Source organism: Oryzias latipes, chromosome 4 (genome assembly GCF_053564925.1).
Source record: "Oryzias latipes strain Hd-rR chromosome 4, Olatipes_Hd-rR_3.1".
NCBI classification, from domain to species: domain Eukaryota; kingdom Metazoa; phylum Chordata; class Actinopteri; order Beloniformes; family Adrianichthyidae; genus Oryzias; species Oryzias latipes.
The window spans coordinates 8,930,197-8,951,571 of NC_136240.1; the positions used below are offsets into that span (position 1 = coordinate 8,930,197).

Below are 21,375 nucleotides of genomic sequence, written 5' to 3' on the forward strand. Positions count from 1 at the left end.
TGCTAAACTAAACAGACTAAGCTAAACTGGGCATCCCTGCCTTAGACTTATAGACCCTCCTTCTAAGATGGCCCTTGAGGTTCAAACTGTCCATATGGGTGAATAAGGGCCATCTGCGGGTGTAAAATGCTTAAACCTGTACAGGAAATATCAAGGTGGTCGACCGCTCAGTGAACCCGTAGAGAGAAAAACCTTTTTTTTGTCCACACTGGACTGTTGCTACACGATACTGTACTAGCATGTACTCATAGTTGGTGAGAAATGTCAAAGCAGTACAGATCTGGTGAACCAGGCTCCAGGCTTTTTCTTTCTCAGCTCTATTCCGATAAATGAAAGACTCTGTGTCAAAGAATTACAGCTGGACACAAACCACATTTCTTATTCATTTCTCCTTCATGATTGATTTTCAAATGGTTGGTATTTTAGTGAATTGAAATGGACGCCCTCCATACATCATTACCAAATCCATGTCTCTGATTGGTCAAAGTTAATCCGGTTTAACCTTCAATGGCCGCACGTTTTGTACGTAGAGTCTGAAAACAGACTCAGGACAAGCGTCCTACGGGCACTTACAGTATGTATAACGTGCACACCCCGTGCGTGCAGCATTAGTGCGGTCAGTAAGGAGCCAGTACTCACACCTCAGTAACGACTAGAGCGTGGCGTAAGGACGCCGTACGACAGCATCATCCGTACGTCATAAGTGCGTGTAACTTCTATTATCCTTCTAATAACTTTACAATAGACTTACCTCACACACAACAATGGTACGTTCCATTTTCATGATGTCCTTTGAGGTGGTCTTACAAGCCTCAAGGAAACTGCAAGACACACCTGCGCTCCCATGAAGACGCAGGCTCTCCTCTCCACGGACCCGGAATTTCCCAAAACCCACACAAACCATTTGAGTCAACGCCCCTGTACAGGTACATGTGACTAAGGTGGGCAACGTTTTATCTCTGGAATGTGAATGTCTCACGGTGGTCCTCCGCTAAGATCATCACCAACAGGAGTAACTTTTCCCAACAACTTTAAGATGAAGTGTTTGCAGAAACCAGGGTCTCCTTTGGGTCCTCCTCTGTTTGCATGCAACAAACCAAATAGACTGTGCAGCATTTTTGTGCTTTGAATAGTTTTAATCAGTGCGAGTAGAGCCTGACAGACATGACTGAGGGAGAAACAAAGTGACCGTGCTCAGAACAGGCTGTTCAACATTACAAGGTAAAAAAAAAAAAGATTTATCACTGTATCACGGTGTCTTTCTCTGCATTGACCAAAGAGGAAAACCACCAACACTTCAGGATCTGTTGGGAGGGGAGGGGGGGGGGACATGTGCGTTTAATCTACCCGCTTCCAAATGCCCTGTGGCAACCACAGCAAAGAGCACAGAAACGTAAATGGATGAAATTATATCCATATGATTCAACCAGACAGCCAAGGAGAGGCAGGTTTCTCATGAACTTCATCATGCTGCAAAATTAAAGGCAGCTTGGCTGAAACAACACTCAGTTTACACAAATCATTTCCACTGCGCTTGCTGTCGGAATTATTCCTTCTTTACAAACACGTCTGCTTCGTAAAAGGGATTATTTCTTCCACTAATTGTCCTGCAAACACTTGGTTTGTGCAGAAAACACACTTTCGGGGCGGGGGTGGTGCCGTTTAGATGCACCAACTCAGCTGCTAAATTGTTCGGAGGAAGTAGTCATGCAAATGAGCAAAGAGATTGTTCTTAACAGCCATGTGGCCCCTCATGCCTGAACAGTTTTGGGCCCAGATTAAAAACGACGGCACAACAGGAAGCTCTCCTATGATGAGTGGACGGGAGCGTCCCCCCTTAATGAGCCGGCAGAGATGTTTCGGTCCTCTCATTTGTAAAAGATTGAGGAGGAAGTGCAGTGATGGACCTGAAGCTGGAGCAGGCCACCGTGACCAGAGAGTTTTCATGGAAACACTTCAACTGCTCGGATTCAGAGGCCTTCCCTCCAATGATCATGTGACTTCCCTCCAAACTGGAGTTTACTGCTCCGTCATGATGAAGGGAAAAGGAAAACCAGGTGAAGATTAGGTAAGAGAGTGATGCGTGCTAAGTTTCAGCTTGAATCCAGTAAAATGGCAGAGTAACGGTTTATTTTTCCTCCATGGCTTCAGAGAATCTCAGGAACGTCTTCATTTCAGCTGCAGATTCAGTGACATAACCAGGAGCCAGATGTTGAGATGAAGCAGACTCCTGTTACAAGCAGATGTTCTGCGTCTATTTAAGCCCCAAACTGAGAACGTTTGTGAGCATCAAAACCAAATCAAGGCTCTTCAGCTCCTGACATCTGTTCCGGCCTCTTACTCATGAAGAAAAGGAACTTTTAGACATTTGACGCTCTCGGCTGCTTCTCATCCTTCGTCCATCCTCATCATGCTGGACCACAAGTCTCCTTTTCTGATGAGAACGGGATTCAAAGCTTCCAAACGGACGGCCATTAATTATAAACCCATTCACGGCATCCAAACCCGCCCTGAAAAGGTCTGGCTGGGGGTTACGCAACCAAAATCCAGAACATGATCTGTGTTCCCAGCCGGCAGCTCGACTTGTGTTACTGGCGGTCTATGCCGGATCCTGTCGGACGGAGCCATGAGCTACGGCGTGCGCTGACACCAAGGCTTCCATCTATTCAGCACCTTTCACTCACACCTGCCTCAGTTCTCCACCCGCCTTTATCATGTCTACCCATAAGCCCCTGTACTTCTGTGAGCTTCACTCTGCTCAAGTCTCCATTTCATTTTGGCACCACTGAGGAGCGATGGATGCAGCAGCAGCAGCAACCGATTACTGGTTCCCGGTTGACCTTTGGTCATCCTCCTCATTCCCGCTGGAAACAACTTTGGACAAACAAATCCCATCATGCTTTTCTGTTTTTTTCCTTTCTTTTCTTGATTAGGAAATTGGCATCTTTAGGTGTGACAGATTAGAAATCAAACTCTGATCTAAGAATGGCAATTGGCTTTAGTATTTAGACTCTGGAGAGCAGAAATGGTCAACCACTGATCCATAGGCTCTAGCCAAAAAACCAGAAGGCATTTTCCAACACCACAAATGTGTTTCAGAGTTTCTGCTCTTTTGTCAAATGACGGCAAAATGTTTCTGGAACCGCATCTGGTTCCATCTCTGCTCATGTCGTCTGCGCCGCGTTTTCACGATGAGGCAGAGACAATCTTCCTCTCTGACTACCAGGGGCTCAAAAACTTCTCTCCTATCCATAAGAATGAAAATCTAAAAGGGTTATTCACAGAGAGCAGCCGTTGCCACAGCTGCCGGAGTTTAATGTCTGCTGTAACTCTTACATGACAACAAATAAACACAGCAGAAGCTCACAGACCCTCCAAGCCAAATACCTTGATGCCAGAAGTTCTGACACTGAGATGGAAAACACGCCAGAAAAATTAAACAATAGGTCAACGTGGCATGATGATCAACACCAGCGCAGGAACTCAAGGAAAGTTAAGCAGAAGAAAGTGCATTTACGCAACTGTTGGACTGGCACCAGACCACAAAGCCTTCTGGGTAAAATACTTGCTGCCTTAAAAAAAATATGGTGCAACTGCGATGCCGCCGTGTCCCAACGTCTGCTGCTGAATTTATGATTTGTTCGGTTTCAGGCTCGCCCTTCCGGTTGCGTGGTTTGTTCCAATAAATCAGACATTCATTTTTGCCAGGTGGAGTTGTGGCTTTGACAGGTAGACCGGCGTTCGGTCACCAGGTGTCAGCGTTCAGATTGAAACACAATAATTCCCTCCACAGGTTAAGATAAACTAAAGGCTTTGTTCGGCTTTGCTGAAGAACACAAATAACCTCAAAAATGATGCTTTCCTGGTTTGTTTTTCCTGCAGCCTCTGTGACAGCTGTTATGTGACACAGCATGAGAAACTGCTGTTATTAAAAGCCGGTCAAACCCAGGGAAAACAAAAGGATATGCTTCCACTTAAAAGCTTTTTACTTCCCCCGTAATCCTGCAAGAATAACCAAAGCAATCTGCCTCTAAATGCTGCATAAACCTTCTCACATCCATGTAAAACTGATGCAAAGCTGAACCGATTGAACAGGAAACAGATGTTTTTAAAAGCTAACGGGGAGAAGGGGGCTTCAATGTGAAGCAGAGACGTAAAACTCCACGGGGGAGAGGTAAATCCCGGCTTAAATGTCAGCATCTCCGCAGTGCCAGCTCTTCAGGGTCACACAATCAGAACCTACGCTGGTAATAAACTGGATAACTTTGTTCCCCCTCAAGTTCTTCTGACCTTCGTGTTATGAGGACACCAACTTGATATTTGTATACATTCTCTAACATTAACTTCTATTTAAAGCAACAGTTTCTGCAGTTTAATGCTTGAAAACGCAGTCAGGTCCTCCATTCGCACATGCCCAGTACCTTGTCATGGCTAACGCTTTGTGAGGACTTCTGGGCAACCAGAGTCATTTTTCTGCAAAGACGTCAGGGAAGCTGGATTGGCCGTCTGGCTCCGTCTCTTTCAGCCTTCACTTCTCTTCACAAACATCCAAATTAAACTCGCCATACAAACCACAGAACACCACAGCACATAATTTAAACCTGACACCCCCAATGTAAACATGTCTTTCTCTCCGTAATTTGCCCAAACTTCTCTGGCTGTTTATTTTATACGGTAGCGAGTGTGTTCTCACATATATCTGGGCTAATCTGCCGTGGTGTGTGCTGTCAGGGCGAAAGGATAAACCCGTCCTCGGTGGTGCTTTGTCCCAGAGACTAATGTAGTCCCGGTTTACATTAATGCTCCACTCTTATTTGGTAAAAGACATTAAAGAGGCCTCTTTAAAACTGATGAACCAGCAAAACCAAACAAATGCAAGAAATCGTCTTAAAAGCGGAACGAGCTGCGACACATGTGAAAACTAAACTCTGACTGAGTGGGAGAGGGCGAATATTGGCAGAACATTGTCTACCAAAATCAGTTCTGATCCTCGAGAGAATTAATTTTTTTCTTGGAAAAGTTCAATTGAGCTTCAAAACGTGACCTGAAACTACTGAAAATGGAGCTGAGAGCGGTCATTGCTGGATAGAAAATCTTATCACGAACCACATTTGAAACAGTGGAAAGCTCAAAAACAAACGTGCTAGAGAAGACCACTTTTTATTTTAAAATAATAAAAAAATCAAGCAGCAGTGAAAGGTAAATACTTGTACAGTGCTTTTCTACCCTATTCGAAGGCCCAAGGTGCTTTATAGTCACAGCACATTCACACACTGGTGGCGGCTCCGCTGCCGAACACTGGCTACAACCTCCCACCAGAGGCAAGGTGGGGTTCAGTGTCTTGCCCAAGGACACTTTGACACATTGCAGGCAAGGCAGGAATTGAACCTGCAATCTTCCGATCAGAGATCGGCAGCCCTACCGCTGCACCATGGCCCCCAGAAAAGAACATAAAAACAGCTTCAAAATCCCCTAAAACTGAAAAAGAAATGTGGGTCTTTAAGTCTCTACTGGGAGCAGAAAAATGATTACCGAGTCCCCTTCTATATCGCAGGAGTTATCTTCTAAAAATAACTCGCCATGTTTGAAATCTGGGAGATGGTTAAAGATAAACCGCAATATAGCCAGGGCCCACAGTTTTTATAAATTTAATTTGGTTTCCTAATAGAATTGAAATTTTGATTGAAAATGAATGTACATCAGAACATTTTGGAGCTTTTATTTCAAAATTTGTGGCTTTTCTTCTCATTTTAGTGCCAATTGCACCTATGGGTTGATGTCCCTCAGAGAAGAACTCAAACTTAGAGAAATGCTAACGTGGTGTTGGAAAGATCGGAAAAATGCTTTTCCGACTCGGACAATGCACACAAACGTCAGAAAAACAACAAAACTTTCAACAGCACATGAATGCAGAATAACTTACTGCACCTCAATGAACCACTGAAGCATGCTTTGGGACTGTGGGACGACACCAGAGAAAACTCACACATGAACGAGGAGAACATGCAAACTCCACACAAAATGAATCTTCATGGCCTTCTCGCTGTTTGGCAAGAGTGCTAACCACTACACACATTGTGCAGCAAATACCATATGCCTTCTTTACATTTTCTACGAATGAAATTGTCTGAGTTTCTTGAGGAAAGTTTATTGTTTCACCTGGAATGACCTTTCTAATCAGTTGATTGATTTATAAAGAAAAAGAATCAAGTAAAAGGAAGGTAATGCTGACATCCATAAAACAAATCCTGAAAACCATCAACAAGCTAATTTGATGAATACATTTCCAGAGAGGATTTGCGCTGTATGACACAAATGTGTGTGTGTGTGTGTGTGTGTGCATGTTGTTTTTGCTCACATAGCATATGAGGACCGTGACGCCAAACAAGTCAAAGTCACTTTTGCAAAGACGTTACAGCAGAAAAAATGTTTTCTTTTATGTTTCAAATGTAATTTTAGCACAGAAAATATTTTGCCACATCGTCCCGCTGCAGGAATGGTGTCTGTAACCTACAACCCCCCCGGCACCCGCTGGAGACCCCAACACCCGACCGTGTATTATAAAACTGATCTGGCTCAGCAGAGAAGTTAAACTAATTAAGGTTCTGGATGGGACAAAATTATGACACAATCTCTGTGCAACGTGAGCCCGGCCGCGGTCCTCCACGGCTCTTCGGCTTTCTGATACCAGAGTGAGATTAAATGTGGAGGAAATGGGGAAACTCAAAATACTGCATTCCAGACAAATGTAATTACGGTGCATCACATGCAGCAAACCCTGCACACTTTGATACCTGGTTAGGAAGCTAAAAGCAAAGTTGCTGCAGCCCTCCGTCTGCAGCGTGACTTCCTGATCGCAATCCTTCACCACGTATGTAGTGAAAACAGGAAACTTAATGGCTGTGATTTATTTCTGAGAGCACAAACCAAAGCTCTTGATCCTGCCGTTGAGAGTTTAAATCAAAGCTGACGCACCCAAATAAGAGAGTTGAGTCTTGTCAGTTGTTTAAATCAATCTAATTTAGATCTGCTTTTTCAGACAAGCTGTGGAACGGTTCCACTTAACTCGTATCATGAACCACATTTAAAACAGTGGAGATCTCAAAAACAACATGCTAGAGAAGACCATCAGTCCACTTTTTATTGTTTTAATCCAGAAGGTAATATTTGGCTGCTGAAACTTTTCTGGAAAAAGGTAAAATATTATTTGTCAAAAAGGAAACTGACTAAAAAAAATTGGAGTTTTAAGATGTGTCCTAATGTTTGTCAGAACTCCAGATTGTCGTTGTGAAAGTCAGATTTACACCGTCCAGAATGAACTGATTACTCCATGTCTCTGAATGGAAATCCCTGAGAAGTTCTGATCTGAGATTGGATCAATTCTGGTTATTTCCAGTCAGAAATGAATAAAGTGTTTTGTTGCTCCAAAAATAATCAACGTTTTCACAGCTTTGTTTGGATTTTTTGTTTTTTATTTTTATGTTAAATACTGGAGATTTAAAGTTAGAAAAACTGTGGGAAATATGAAAATACATAAAATGATTGACTGTATCTGAGAACTGGACTGAGTGACTCCTCCCCCCTGGTTTTGCAAACAGGAAGTGGCTCCAAGAAGCCCAAATTCCATAGACTTCTATAGAGAAATAAACAGCTGTCATTCTATTGGTCAGAAGAACCATTCTGGATCTGATTTATTTTTTTGAACATCCTCTTGATAAGCCTCTTTTTATTCATGATATTTTTTCTGTAGTTCAAGTTAGAAACTGACCAATTAGATGCCTTAATTACAGTAGGTGGAGTCTGCTGGCCCCCATGTCCAACATTCCAAATGTTTGAAATAACAGATTTTGTGTATCCCGCTTTCAAGTGGTGGGATCTGGCCATCTAACAAGCTCCTGATTGGCCAGAGTGGCTGCCATAGAAACGATGACTTAGACTGACATGGACCAACTACTGCTCATTGACAACGTCTGGCTCCAACATCACATCAACTGAATCGACTTCATTCGGTTGGAGCTGGAAGTAAACCATTTTCCACGGTGACGTCCCACTCAGTCAGTCCAGTCCTCAGATACGGTCAATGGCAACACATAAACATAAATACCTGGACCAATAATCCCACATGTCACACAAAAGATCTAAATGGTGGCAAAAATGAGAAATGAAGTGGATTGGCCAAGTAAATGTTTATTGAGTGCACCTATGAGTCTACCTATCCACCCATCTGCCAATTAGAAAGAACCCTAAGAAAAAATACCCTAGGGAGAGTAAAATAAATCAACAAAAATCTGGATTTTTGTGACCAGGAGGAATATTTTCTTTGGAGTGTGGAAATCTAATGTTTAGCGTAGTGGGGCAAATAGAAGCTGCTCATATCTGCCTCCAGTGGTAATGTGAGGAACTGCAGTATTTCAGGAACAGAAGGTGGTGGGGGTTGCTTTTCCGAAACATATCTAGTAAATTTATATTTTAGATTTATTTTAGTCCAAACTGCAGTCGTTTGTCTGAAATCATCTCCTTCCTAGAAACATCAAAGAGCGTTTCATAAACGTGATCATTTGTGCTAAAAGCCTTTTAGGTTAAAGGCTGTGTCACACAGCCACTACGTACGTTTTCAACAATTTTTAAATTTAAATTTAAATTTAAATTTAATTTAATTTAACTTCAGTCTTTTGTGATTCATTTATGTAATTCATAAGTGTTTCTTGTGTTCGTCATTCGTCGATGTGTGCAGATGTTTGTCGAGGGTTTTGGCCGACGGGTCTTTACATAAATTCAGTTTTAAGCTTCTGAAAAATTTTGGTCGGTTGAGAATTACACAGTTTATGCGTTATTGCATAGTTTATTTTGCAATTATTACATAAATCTTATGCAATTGTGCATAATTTTTGTTAGACGCATACGCAAACTTGTTGCTGTCCACAACTGTTCCACATCTGTCCAACCGACTGTTCATGCATGTACCACCGATGTATAACTTATATATAATGTACACTGTGCACATATCCCGTTCAAATTCTATGATTGACGCCCAAATTTTGGGCCAGATTTGGTTTTTACGTTGATCTATGCATTCTCTTTGTGATATATCTGTGAAAATTTCACATCAAAACAACAACTTTTCTCACTTTTTCCACATAGGTTCTTGTATGACCAATTTTCATCCGTGTACTGTATATGCGCAAAATGTACGTAGTGTGTGTGTGACACGACCTTTACTTCACACTGCAGTGTGTTCAATGCAGCTAAGAAAAACCCCCAAAAAGGCCAAGAGGGTTTGTTGTGTTTGGAAGGAACGGCATCGTTTCCTCATCATGTACGCATTAACATTGTCTGAAGCTTGCAGGGTCTGAGTTGTTGAGCGACAGAAGGATGAAGTCCTTCAGGTTGATGGGGTTCCTCTCCGGCGAGGCGTAAACACAAACCTGAATGCTGCAAAGCAGAGCTGAATGCAGAACTTCATTACTGCAGGAGATTGACTGGAAAAATCTCTAAAGCTGGCAGTTTGCTGGCTCAGGTCTTTGAACAAGAAAGACAAGCAACATTTATCTCCTCTGGGCTTTCATCCGAAGGCAGAAACATTTGGCATCTGCAAGCACTTTCACAATACGAACATGAGGCGCTCTTGCTTTCACTGGTGTGGTGGCGAGCCACTGATGTGACTGAGGACAGCTTATAGACTTAGTAGCAGTAAACAAACAGTTTATATGTTGGAGACTGCTTATAGAACCGTTTCTGTCAGATCCTCCTTTGGTCTTTTTGAGTCGCCATATTGGAACTAAAAGTGCAAACCGAGCAAACATCCTGATGGAGGCTCTGTTTTCTGGACCTCAACAGACCACCTCCCCTCTTGACCCTGATCACTGTAAATGATCCATATGCAGCCTGCTTTGTTCCTATTGGATCAAATATGTGTGTGATGAACAGATGAGGGCTGTCTGGTTTCTATTAAAGGCTTAGTCACATGCACCCATAGAGGGTTCTGCGGGTTTTTGGGTTGTCCATGGAGGGTCATAGAGAGGAGCAGCTGCGTCTTAAGTGGAGCACCTATGAACAGATAAGAGTTGACTGTGACCTGTCGCCTGCAGCCTGCAGGTTCACTGAGCGGTCACCTTGATATTTTCTGCAGGTCACCTGTGTGCCCGTACAGGTTTGACCAATTTTCACCTGCAGACAGCCCGCATCGCCCCGTAAGTTCAGTTGGGAAAATTGTTGTAGCGAGTTGATGTTCTGTAGGATTATTTGCAGCACAGCAGGTACAAACATTTGAAAAGGCAAGCAAAAGCTCCTAAAAACTTGACAGAAAGAACCAGCTCGCTGCTTCTTAATGGAGAAGCTGCAGATGCTGCCGAGAGGCTGCGCAGACCTCTCTATAGGCCGTGTCACACAGCCACTACACGTGTATTTTCCACGTATGAAATTTCGGTCTTTCGTGATACATGCGTGATCAACATGATTCATATGTTTCTTGCGTTCGTCTTTTGTCGATGTGCGCAGAATTGTGTCGACGGTTTCGGCCGACTGGTCTAGATGTGAATTCGGTTTTGAGCCATTCAAGATTTTTGGCTGGTTAAGAATTATGCAGTTTACGCATTTTTATGTAGTTCATACGCAATTATTACAAAAATTTTACGCAATTAAGTGTGATTTTTGTGAGTTGCCTACACAGATTTGTGTCTTTCCCCGACCGTTCCACATATGTCTAACGGACTTTTCACGCATGTACCACAGATGTACACATTTGATATCGCGTATGCGACGCACATATCACGTTCAAATTATGTAATTGACAGACAAATCATGAATGAATTGCACATAAACAGCTCAATAATCACACGTGGTTTGTGTTCTACATTGGTTAACGTGTTCTTTGCGTGGTTTATTGGTACTTCTTCTGTGGTTTTAATGGGGTTCATCCGTGATACATCTGGGAAAATTTCTCACAAAGACCACAACTTTTCTCACATTTTCCACCTACATCCATGTGTGAACAATTTTCATCCTCACAAAATCTACGCAGTGGCTGTGTGACACGGCCTCTGAGGCAGACGCTTTTGGCCATTTGAGCCGCTGGAATATTCAGGTGCGTGTTCACACAATGCCCGCGGCAGCAGCAGTGATCAGAGAAACAAATTGCTGCACACGAATCTGGAGATGTTTATGAGAGCCCTTTCAAACCACTTAGAGTTCATCATTTTGCAACAAGAAAAGAGGACAACATTCAAGACAATTGCCAGCCTCCTCTGGAGTGGATGCACTAGGAAACCCAAGCTTGAGGCCAGACCCCTAAGGCTTCGAGTTAAAACATTTGAGCCAATCAGAGTTCGGATAGAAGAAGTATGAACAGAAGGAAACCAAGATTTACAAAACAGCCCAGGAACAGATCACAGAACCTCTGGAACAGAGAAACAAGGTCAAAGTGGAAGAGTTTGTTTCTAAATCTAAGTTAGAACATGAACCATTTCAGCAGAAACACCTGCGGAAAAAAGCAGGACCCAGCACATGGCAGGTGACCAAAAAATCTTTTTATAGCAGGCATGGAGGCAAAGATAAATAAAATTAGACGCCAAACAGACTCATTAAGATAAAAGTCCCCAAACACCAATGAACCAAGTTCTGACAGACATCAGACAGGAAACGACAGCTTTTCTGATGAAAGGTATTGAATTCTCTGATTCATGGCTCCTTATTTTATGGACTCAAACCAGATTTTTGTTAATCCGAAACCGTATTTTTCTAAATTTAAGACCTGCCATGACGAGACATTTGTTTTTAAGGTTTAAAGTCAAAGCGAAAGGCAGTAAGAAGTGCCAGCACACACGGCCAAAAGAGTGAGAGGCGCACGCTTTGACATCAGCGTCACTCCCCACCTGCACTCCACCGGCTCCAGTTTCAGGCGGCATTCAGAGGAAAAGTTGGGTCGTGTGCTCAACATCACCTTTAATTAGCTAATGGTGCTCCGTGTTTTTTCTGCTGCACCTGAGCTGACTGCTGAAAAAAGCAGCATTTTAAGTGAAAACTCTGGAATCGTCTCCGTGAGTCTTTATGTTTGTGTTCCAGGCCTGAGAAATTCTGTTTTCTGCCATTTTCCCACGTTAACTAAAAGAATAGTCTGCCGTCTTGTATGGTTGTAGTTAAAAAAAAAAAAAAAGTAAATAAGTTTAGAAATTATTATGGGATGGCCACAAGACCCATTTTCTGGCAAAGTGTAAAATTTTACAATTTTTACATTTTTCCACAAAATGGGAAAAGAAAACTTTGGTTCGAGCGATCTTGAAAATTCACCTGTTTTAAAACCACAAGCAAAGGTTTGTTGACCTTTGACCTCAGAAAAAGGCCACCATTTTGAATTGAAAAAAATAAAATCCCCTTCAGTACCAGCTGCAAATTTAAGGTCCTCCTGGGGATTTCAATCTATCGCCTCGTTCGAGCATCATTAGGAATCTGCTTTGGGAAAAAATGTTCAAAATGTTGATTTTGAGCGCCATAAGTGTGGCAAGATCGCAAAAGTGTTTTGCCTGCACATTTTGTGAAACTTTAATACATGAATCCCTGGCTGAAGCTGAACAAAAGGGTATAGCCCACAATATGAACATATTAGGAATGTGGATGTGGTTAACCAAAATCTCTGTTGCTAAGGAAATATAAAAAATGTCTACTTTTGCCGATTCTTCTACGGCGGAAGACAAAACCAACATAAAAACAAGCATTTTGAAAAAAAAGTATTTTAATGTCATGAATTTGTCACAGGATGGCAAGGGCAGAGGGGGAGGGAGAGTGACGGGCCTGAAGGAGCCGCTCAGCCAGAGGGGCAGGTAATAATGGGGGGAGCGAAAAGGGCAGGTAGGGCCTGTGGGACACACCACACCACTCACAGCTTTCATTTTTACTGGCCATTTCACCATTTTGATGACAGTGAATAGGGAGCGGACAACTCCTGTCTATTTTGTTTGTTTTAAATTATAAATAGGGCTGTTTGCTCAAAAAAAATTCTAGACAGATTTTCAAACGATCTGTTCTCAAAAAAAAGAAACAGGACATTTTAACTGGCTTTGAATGAAATGAAGCCCACATGTTCACTTCGACGGTCTCCTCCAGAAGTGTCCAAACAACCTGAACAGGTTGTGTAATGTTGCCCCGCTGCCCGGGGTTACTCTGCCGTGGAGACACTCCTGCAGATCTCCGGGGCTTACAAAGAAATTTTCTGACCTTCGTGGCTCAAAGTGCAGCCTTCAGACAAATCCATCAGCCTGCAGTCTGACAAAGAAGAGCAATAACTCCGTCCGGGACCATAACCGGCCCTCTCTAGATGGATATATTTTTAATATTCATGCAGACGTGGGGAAAAAAATGTAATAAACTAAAACAACAAGTGAATTAGGCATGAAACACAACAGGATATTGCAGAGAGATTATGTTGTTTCCTTCTGTGTCCCTGAGCATTCGCCTGCCCTGCACAACAACCCAGCTCTAATTGGTGGGAACAAAACAAACTTTGTGAAAGTTGAACAGAAACCTGAATGAGCCTCGGCCGTCTTCAAGCACAAAGAGCCGATGTGCCGTACAGACGGGAAGTGGTATCCAGGTACAGAGTGTGACAGGCACATGCAGGGGTCGCAGTGCGGCCTGTGCGCTGCCATAATGACTTTTTGCTGCCAAAACGCGCAGCATGAACAAATGCTGTGCAGCTGCATCAAGATGAAGAGTTTACACTGTGCAGCACGAGGAAGAGGGAGGAAGAGGAGCGAGATGTGTTATGTCTGGACGTCTCTCCATGAGAGCCTGCTGGAAGCTGCTGCTGCCTCTGATAATAAAAGGATCAGCTCTGTTTTTTCTGCGGGAGTTGGGTCCAAAAACAGAACGTCTCATCTGTTTCCTCCATATGAGTGGCTCAAAGACTTAAATGCCTTTGTGTATTACATGAGCTCAACAAACACAACAGGCTTCAGAGCTGGAGGTTAAAGGCCCACAAGCTCAGACCAAAACATCGAGTGGAAGATGCATGCAGGGAAACAGAGTTTTCCTCTCTGCTGACTACAAGCTTAAGTGTAGACCACAAACAAAAACACACAGCCAGTCAGTTTGTGTTTCTTCAGGCCTCCAGGTTCCTCTGATGAAGTTCTGAGTCAACAAACACGTAACTGCAGCCGATCAGACGCATTAACTTAGGCTCAACGATATCTCATGCTCCGGTTTTGTTTGTAAAAGCAGCACAAAAATGGAACTTTACACAGAATCGATGCTATGGCATTAGAAAGAGTTGATTATATTTAATTTTTAATTAGACATCTATCCATTTTTCCACTGACATTCAGCAGCTTCAGGATGTAGACACAACTCCAATGTGCTTGAAATGCTGGGCTGCATGTTCCGTCCCTAAAAGCCTTTTCCTGCGCAGAAACGTAACATAAAGACATTCTCACTGCTCGCTGCCTCTCGTGTAAACATAACTGCTTACGAAGGAGGGACACTTTAATGCTAAACAGAGTGACTGACAACCAAAACAGACACGTGTGAGCTTGTCAAACGATTTAAAGGCTGAATTAACGATGCCGGCCCAGTAAATTACTTCCAAGTTTCTTTTCGCAGAAAGACTTAAGGCGTGAGAGAGCAACCGAAACAGGCGAGTTTGTGTTTTCAATAACGCTGCAGATGTGTGTCTGCGAGGATCACCAGTGTCTCACTGAATCCCAGGGAAAACAAACACACAAAAAGAGCTCTCAGCGTCAGAGTCACACCTCAGATTACATTTCTGGGATTTGGGGAGAGAGGCATCCTGCAGCAATATCGCAGATGATTTTTCTATAACTGCTGTCAGGGTTTGGATTTATTTCTTGCTTTGAGAAGGACCACTTCTGACAGGGGGCTTTGGGTAAGGCCATGAATTGAGCAAGACTTGCAAATGTTCCTGACTGTCCCGCTGCGGCTCCCTGCTCCAGACTACTACATTTCTCCTCATGTTTAGCTTGGATATGAAGCCAATGCATTTAATACTTGTGGGACAGCTAAACATTTAAAGCTCCCATTTAAAAGGATCAAGTGTAGGCATTGTTTGGTTATGTTAACCATATGTGTTGGCCTTTGCTGATTCAAGTCCCCTCTGAAAAAACGGAGTGCTCTTGAAAATAAACGTGTCTTCACTTTGCACAAGCTGCGGACTAACGGCGTGTTTGGACAGAAGTGCTGTCAGAGGCTGGACGGCTCTTTCCATCTCTGAGGAGAAGCAGGAGAACGACAGCCCGACGCTGATCGGTGCGAGTGCTCGGCAAACTGGAGCCTTACCTGTTGAGGACAGAACTGCCCTGATCTACAGCCTCACAGGGGTAATGAAAAACATTTTGGATGTTTCCCCAAAAACACATTTTTTCAAAGTTTTAAGTAAATAAAAGAAAAGACTAGAAGTAAATCTAGTCTTGTGAGAGAAAGGACATTTGTTTGTGCTGAACTATACTTTATTCTATATATTTAGATGCACCACTTGTTAATAAAAACCCTTGATATCCTCCTGACCAGAAATGCAGATTTGTCCTCTGTAGAGGACATTTCCAAACCTGAATGTCTCCCAGCCGCTGCGTTTTACTGAATGAACTTCTTTTGGTGTCCACAGAGGACATTTACTGCTTTTCAAGAAACCAAATGTGGAGGGGAGCGGCTCTGGGAATTGTAGTTTTTGGTGGATTTTTTATGTTTTTATGATGTGGTAGTGAAGAGGTTAAATGTTTGGTGTCTGATGTTTTACAAGTGGTGCGTGCCTATGTGGTTGGTTAAAACTTTGGCTGATTTTTTTTTTACTCACCATACACTTGTTGGGTTTCTCTCCAGAGTGGACCCGCATGTGGATGAGCAGCTTGTAGCGGGCGTTGAAGGGCTTGTAGCGGCGGATGCAGCCGGCCCAGAAGCAGGTGAAGTCCTCACCTTTGCGCTGGTCGATGTGGACTTTCTCTATGTGCCTCACAAGCTCCTCCTGCTGCTCATAGGCGGCACTGCAGTCTATCCAGCGACACACCTGCTTCTCCGCCGGCGCTCCTCCTTCTGCTTCGTCCCGCTCCGGGGCAGTATGGGGCACGTGCCGGCCTCTGACAGTTGCTTTAAGTCCCAGGGAGGATGCAGATGCTGTTGGCTGACTCTGGGGGTGTAGTGGCCCCCCAGGGCCAGCTCCGGAGTACTGGTGTAAGTGATAAGGAGGGGGCATGGTGGAGCGAGGCGTATGATGACTTTGACGCAGATGTCCACTGGGACCATGATGGTGGCGCTGGTAGTGGTGCTGAAATAGCTCGTCTTCGCTGGGGGAAAAGTCATCCAGGGGTTCCTGCTTCAGTGCGGCCCCGGACCTTGGAACCCCATCCAGAACCCCCCCGACTTCAGCTCCTGGATGCAAAGTCCCGGACATGATGGTCCCAGTCAACAGCAGCCCCAGGCCGTCGGAGCCTCTTGCTCCTCCCACTCCTCCGGCCCTTCGGCCCCGCGGAACGGAGCCCCGCTCCTCGCAAAGCCCCGAGCTCTGGCACTCCGGCTCCACCAATGACTCTGAAGAGGAGGATGAAAAAGAGGAAAGGGACAACAGGCAGGTGCCAGGTGAGGACAGCTGGCAGCTCTCCTGTAGCATGGCCTGCTGGGGGCTCCTACGCGGTGGGGGCCTTTGGGAGGCTCCCTGTGGGCAGCTCGCAGAGGGTGGGGACATAGAAGAGGAAGAGGAAGTGGAGGAGAAGCCGGTGCTGCAGGGCGAGACGTTAGCTTGGAACCCGCAGACGCCGGCGACCATGGACATCTGGGAGGAGCAGAGGATGGCGGTGAGGTTGAGGTCGTCAGAGGCGGCGCCGGCCTCTGACGGGGAACCTGCAGCGGTGGAGGAATGAGAGGCCAGCAGCAGGCAGCGTCTCTTCACATCGCTGGCACTGAGCGGCCGTGCTGAATGATGGGAGTCTGTTGGGGACAAAGCCAGTGGGGAGGAGCCATCTTCATTATTAAAAGGTTGTGCTGCGTCTCCTGACACGCCGCTACCCAAAGACCTCAGTGCGCACGCTCGCTTGCTGCTGCTAGCGCGAGCAGCGTCAACCATCCCGTCTCTTGACGCTTCCAACCCCTGGCTGGCCCGACAGGCTTGAAAGCCGGTCTGGGATGGGCCATGGGCTCCAGAGATCTTGTAGCCGGCTGAGTTCTCCTGCTTGATGGGGTAAGCGGCAGAGGAGCAGCCCCTGTTGGCACCGCAGCCGAGGCTTGGCGAGGCCCCTGCTGGGGTCCCGTGGAAGGCAGAGCAGCCTCTGTCGGGACAGAAACAAAGGGAATGAGTTCCATTAGCTCAGAACCTGTTGACAGACGCCAGACTGTCCCCCCTTCCCACCTGCAGCTCACCTCCTTCTCCTCCTCCTCCTTCAGTTTACCTAAAATTGACTTTGTCCAAAAGGACCTTCAGTGTCCTGCTCTGTTTCTGAGCACCAAAGTACACGACAGCAACGTTACCAGGAAGTAGACATCAAGTGCTTTGATCCAAAGGGATTTCATGAAAAAATTGAAACAAGATCTTAAAGCAGTTGGTCTTTCAATGAATGGGCATTTAAAACCAAGAATGGAGCAAGGGGGAGGGTATGAAGGTGACTCGGAGCGAGAGGCCACGGGCTAGTGTGTCCGTCCGACAGGCTTTGAAGACACAAAGGGGTTAAACCCAACCCAGCATGGAGGGTAAATAAGGAGTCACCTGTTTTGGTGGCATCATTGAAGCCCATGAAGGCTCACCGTTTACAATACTGTGTATTATGGTGGGAATCTTTGCCGCGCTCAATGGGGAGGCCGGCTCATATTTCTCCATGCGTCGCTGTGATCTCCTACATAATCATTCCTGTCAGTTGGCTCATTATGGATTTTGTCCAAAGCCCCTGAGTGATGTGAGTACAGCCCTCTTTTCTCCAGTTTGTCCCATGCAGGTATCATCTTTGCCCCTCAGCTCGCAGGGGAAGAGCAGTGCTAGCTGGCTGAAGAAAGATGTTCACTGACTTTATCATCCTAGGTCTTAATAAAAGACCCCCAAACCCAGCTGAGGCAAACTATTTCTTGCTAAATTGTCCAGCAAATATTAGGAAACATCATGAGGGAAAACCAGTCGCACTCCAGGAGGAAGTGAAGGACAAAGAAAAAGGTAAAAACCCCACATTTGAAGCGGATTTCAAAACCTGCACACAGAATGATCCATAAATGTTGAGGTTCTGTTTAAGTTTGCATTACAACCCGTCTGAGAGCAAACCGTAACGACGGTAACTCTACACCCAACAACTTTCAGCGCCAGAGGAAGACATTTCACATGTGGGATTGATAATGACAGTTTACCTGGTGTCCTGAGGGCCGTCCTGCAGAAGAAGGTCGGCTCCAGGTCTGCTGCAGTGGAGGCTGTGAGGGTAAAGCGCATTGGACTGACCCCCCCCAGGCAGCGCCAGGCTCTGCCCACCGCGCATCAGGGTGCCCTCAGCCTCACCCGGCTGTGCATCTGCATCCTTCTCCGAGCAGTAGAAACCGTTCACTGGGAAAAGACCAGATTCCATCAGAGGGAAGTTCTGAAGGAAAAATCCAGCTCATACATAGATTCTGTTGGTGCCGGGTTCCAGCACTGACATCTTAAAAGTCCTAAATTTAAAAACTACGTTAGTATATCACACTCAAACATTGGTTTTCTGTCCTGGAAGAAGTATCAATCTAAAATGAGAACCGTGCTTTTAATGAAACCATAAAATCTTTTAATATTGCGAGTTTCCTCCAGAGAACTGACTGTTGGCTGCAACTTCAGCTTCTAGTGAGGTTCTGAATGCTCTCTGGCTGAGTCTCATCGAGATGAATCTCCCAGATTCATTACCAGCATCTGAAGGTGACTCTTCCAAAAAGTAGTAAATCAAGCTTGGGCCACAAAGCGATTCTGTTATCTAATGAAGTGAGCTACAGTTTTTCATTCGGAATGACGCACAGCTCACTCAAACAGCATCTATTATAAAAACTCTCAGTTCAATGATTTCAAGATGTTATTTAGCCAAATTAGTGGCGTCCCATTTGTTATTTTATTGATCCAAATTACAACTAAAAAAATCAAAATGCAGCATTAGAGAAAAGTTCTGACACGTCCTGCTGGATGAGACCCAAAAAATGTCTCCGTGAGCTGTTCAGGAAGTCTTTAAAAAACAAAAGCAGAAGATGCTGAGAAAACATCTTCACCAGTAGAAGAAGTAACAAGTAATGCCCGACGGGGTATGCATTATGTAAGCGATTATGCCTCAAAAGGTGTCCATTATCAGAAATTAAGTTTTGAAGACTATCATATCATGGTTAGTTATGAAATAAATAAATATTCATATAATTAATACTACTTGCTATGTTGCTGCGGTAACAGCAACAGAACCTGCCTCTTGCTCTGTTGCTGCTGGTGTATGAGGAGCTAGCCAGCAGAGGGAAAAGGTTTATATGCTAAACATCATGTCAAAAGGTCTATATCATGCAAAATCAACCTTTTGAGCTTTTATTTGTATTAAAATGTTTATTCCTCTCTATAAACAACCCCAAAGCGTGTTTTTGATCCATTCACGCATCTCTGAGTATTTCTCCATAAACCTGTTGTCTGAGCACCGACCCCTCCCAATCCACTAAAACGAGCATAGGCTCTCATATTGTGACATCACAAAGTGAGGAACAGCCCCTTCCAGGAAGAGTCTGCACTGCCAGCTCCACCCCCAGGCTAACACACACACTTTCTCCTTCGAACTAGCGGTGATCGACTAAACGCTTTCCTTTTCTGTGCCGCCCATGAAATGGCACAGTAAGATCATGTTACTTCTGGATAGGAAAAGAGCTCAGGAAAATAACCAATATTTAATTTAAAAAATCGTTATTTAGTGTGCCAAAGGTAATATATGATCAGATATATGGATATCGTTTACTCTGAAATGTTTAAGAAAAGAATAATATAGGCCTTTAAGTGATCCAAATAATCAGTTCAGAGAGAAAGTTCACATCTTAACGCTTGTTTTTGTCCAGATGGTTAAGAAAAAGTTTATTTCAAAGAAATCAAAGTCCAGAGGTAGTTTTCTGGATCGCTTTGATTGAAGAAAAATTAATTCTGATCAATAAATGTGGATCAAAAAAGTTTTTATCTCATCAATTACTAATAAAATTATACATAAACTTCCAGGTTTTTGTTGTTCCAGTTACAAACTGGCTTTAGGCCAGAGGAATAAAAGTGAACACTCAGGTTATTTTACCGCAACTTCATTTTCAGGCGTCCATTTCACTTTTTAATGGACACCCTGCAGCCAATCAGAATCGAGTTTTTGGTTTGGTTTAGAATTAGTTTATTTCAAGCAATCAAAATAAAAGATTAGAAAAGAAGATAAACAAACAAAACTAATACACTGTAAGTATAATCATAAATAGACATATTTGTACTTACACGTACAGTACATGACACATTAAATCCATTAACTATGAAGTTTGTCAAAAAGAAATGAATTAATAGTTTGCAAAGGAAGAAGAAAACCTATGATCTTATCCGTAGTATTTACCCAGACTACATCTTTAACAAACTAAAGGATTTTTGTGACTGGACTCAAAAATCTGCAGATGAAACAGACAGAAAGGAAGTGGAGGAAGGACCTGGTCGTGAAGCGTAAGCCGATATTTCCACACATCCTCCGTTCCAACTTTCTTAACTCAATTTGCCAATTAAATTTTCTCCTATGTTACTGTTAATGTTATCGCATACTATCAACTATTAACATAAAACCTAAACAGACTTTATGTGAGAGAAAACATTTAAAAAGACAAAAAACTGAAAGGTTTCCTAAAGTTGACTAACACAGTCATGAAAATGTGAGCAAAAAGTGAATTAAAAGAGAAGAAAAAACCACGGGAAAGAACAAACATTAGTAACAGATGGAGAAGAATAAACATAGAAAGAAAGGCCGACTGTTCAGGAGTCTGGACATCGACACTGACTCTGCTGACGAACATCTCCACACGCATTCTGCCTGCAGTCGCTGAGCTCTCCTCTGCCTTTGCTCTGTCATGGGTCAACGTGAAAACACAAAGGAAAGAGGCAAAGAGGCGACGCAAACAGTCCTTCATCACTGCGGACGACAGGAACGGCGCTGGTTTCACTTAGCACCGCGTCACCGAGGGCTGTCTGCTGCACTGTCAGGCAACACATCTGGGTTTCTGTGTGAAAGTTTGCTGAAGTAAAGCCAAGTGCTTTACTGAAGAAAGTCAGATTTTAGAGACACAGAGAAGCCAGATAAGATGTTTCATCTTTCAATTGCGTGCATGAGCCCCAACTGTCATAAACTGTGCCACTGCCCTTCACATTTTCACATTTCACATTTTTTCTTTTTATTTTGGACTAGTGAA

The 21,375-nt window shown here is 43.9% G+C and overlaps 1 protein-coding gene across 2 annotated transcripts in view; it reads right to left on the minus strand.

Annotated features, from left to right (window-relative positions):
* The window catches only part of glis1b (GLIS family zinc finger 1b), a 76,159-nt gene that overhangs the window by 24,886 nt on the left and 29,898 nt on the right, over nucleotides 1–21,375 (minus strand). For both annotated transcript variants that reach the window (NM_001163804.2, XM_023953837.2), the window contains 2 exons: nucleotides 18,322–18,511; nucleotides 15,797–17,261 (listed from right to left, as the gene is read on the minus strand). In NM_001163804.2, the coding sequence (NP_001157276.2) occupies nucleotides 15,797–17,261; nucleotides 18,322–18,511 (1,655 nt within the window). The remainder of the gene's footprint in view (nucleotides 1–15,796; nucleotides 17,262–18,321; nucleotides 18,512–21,375) is intronic.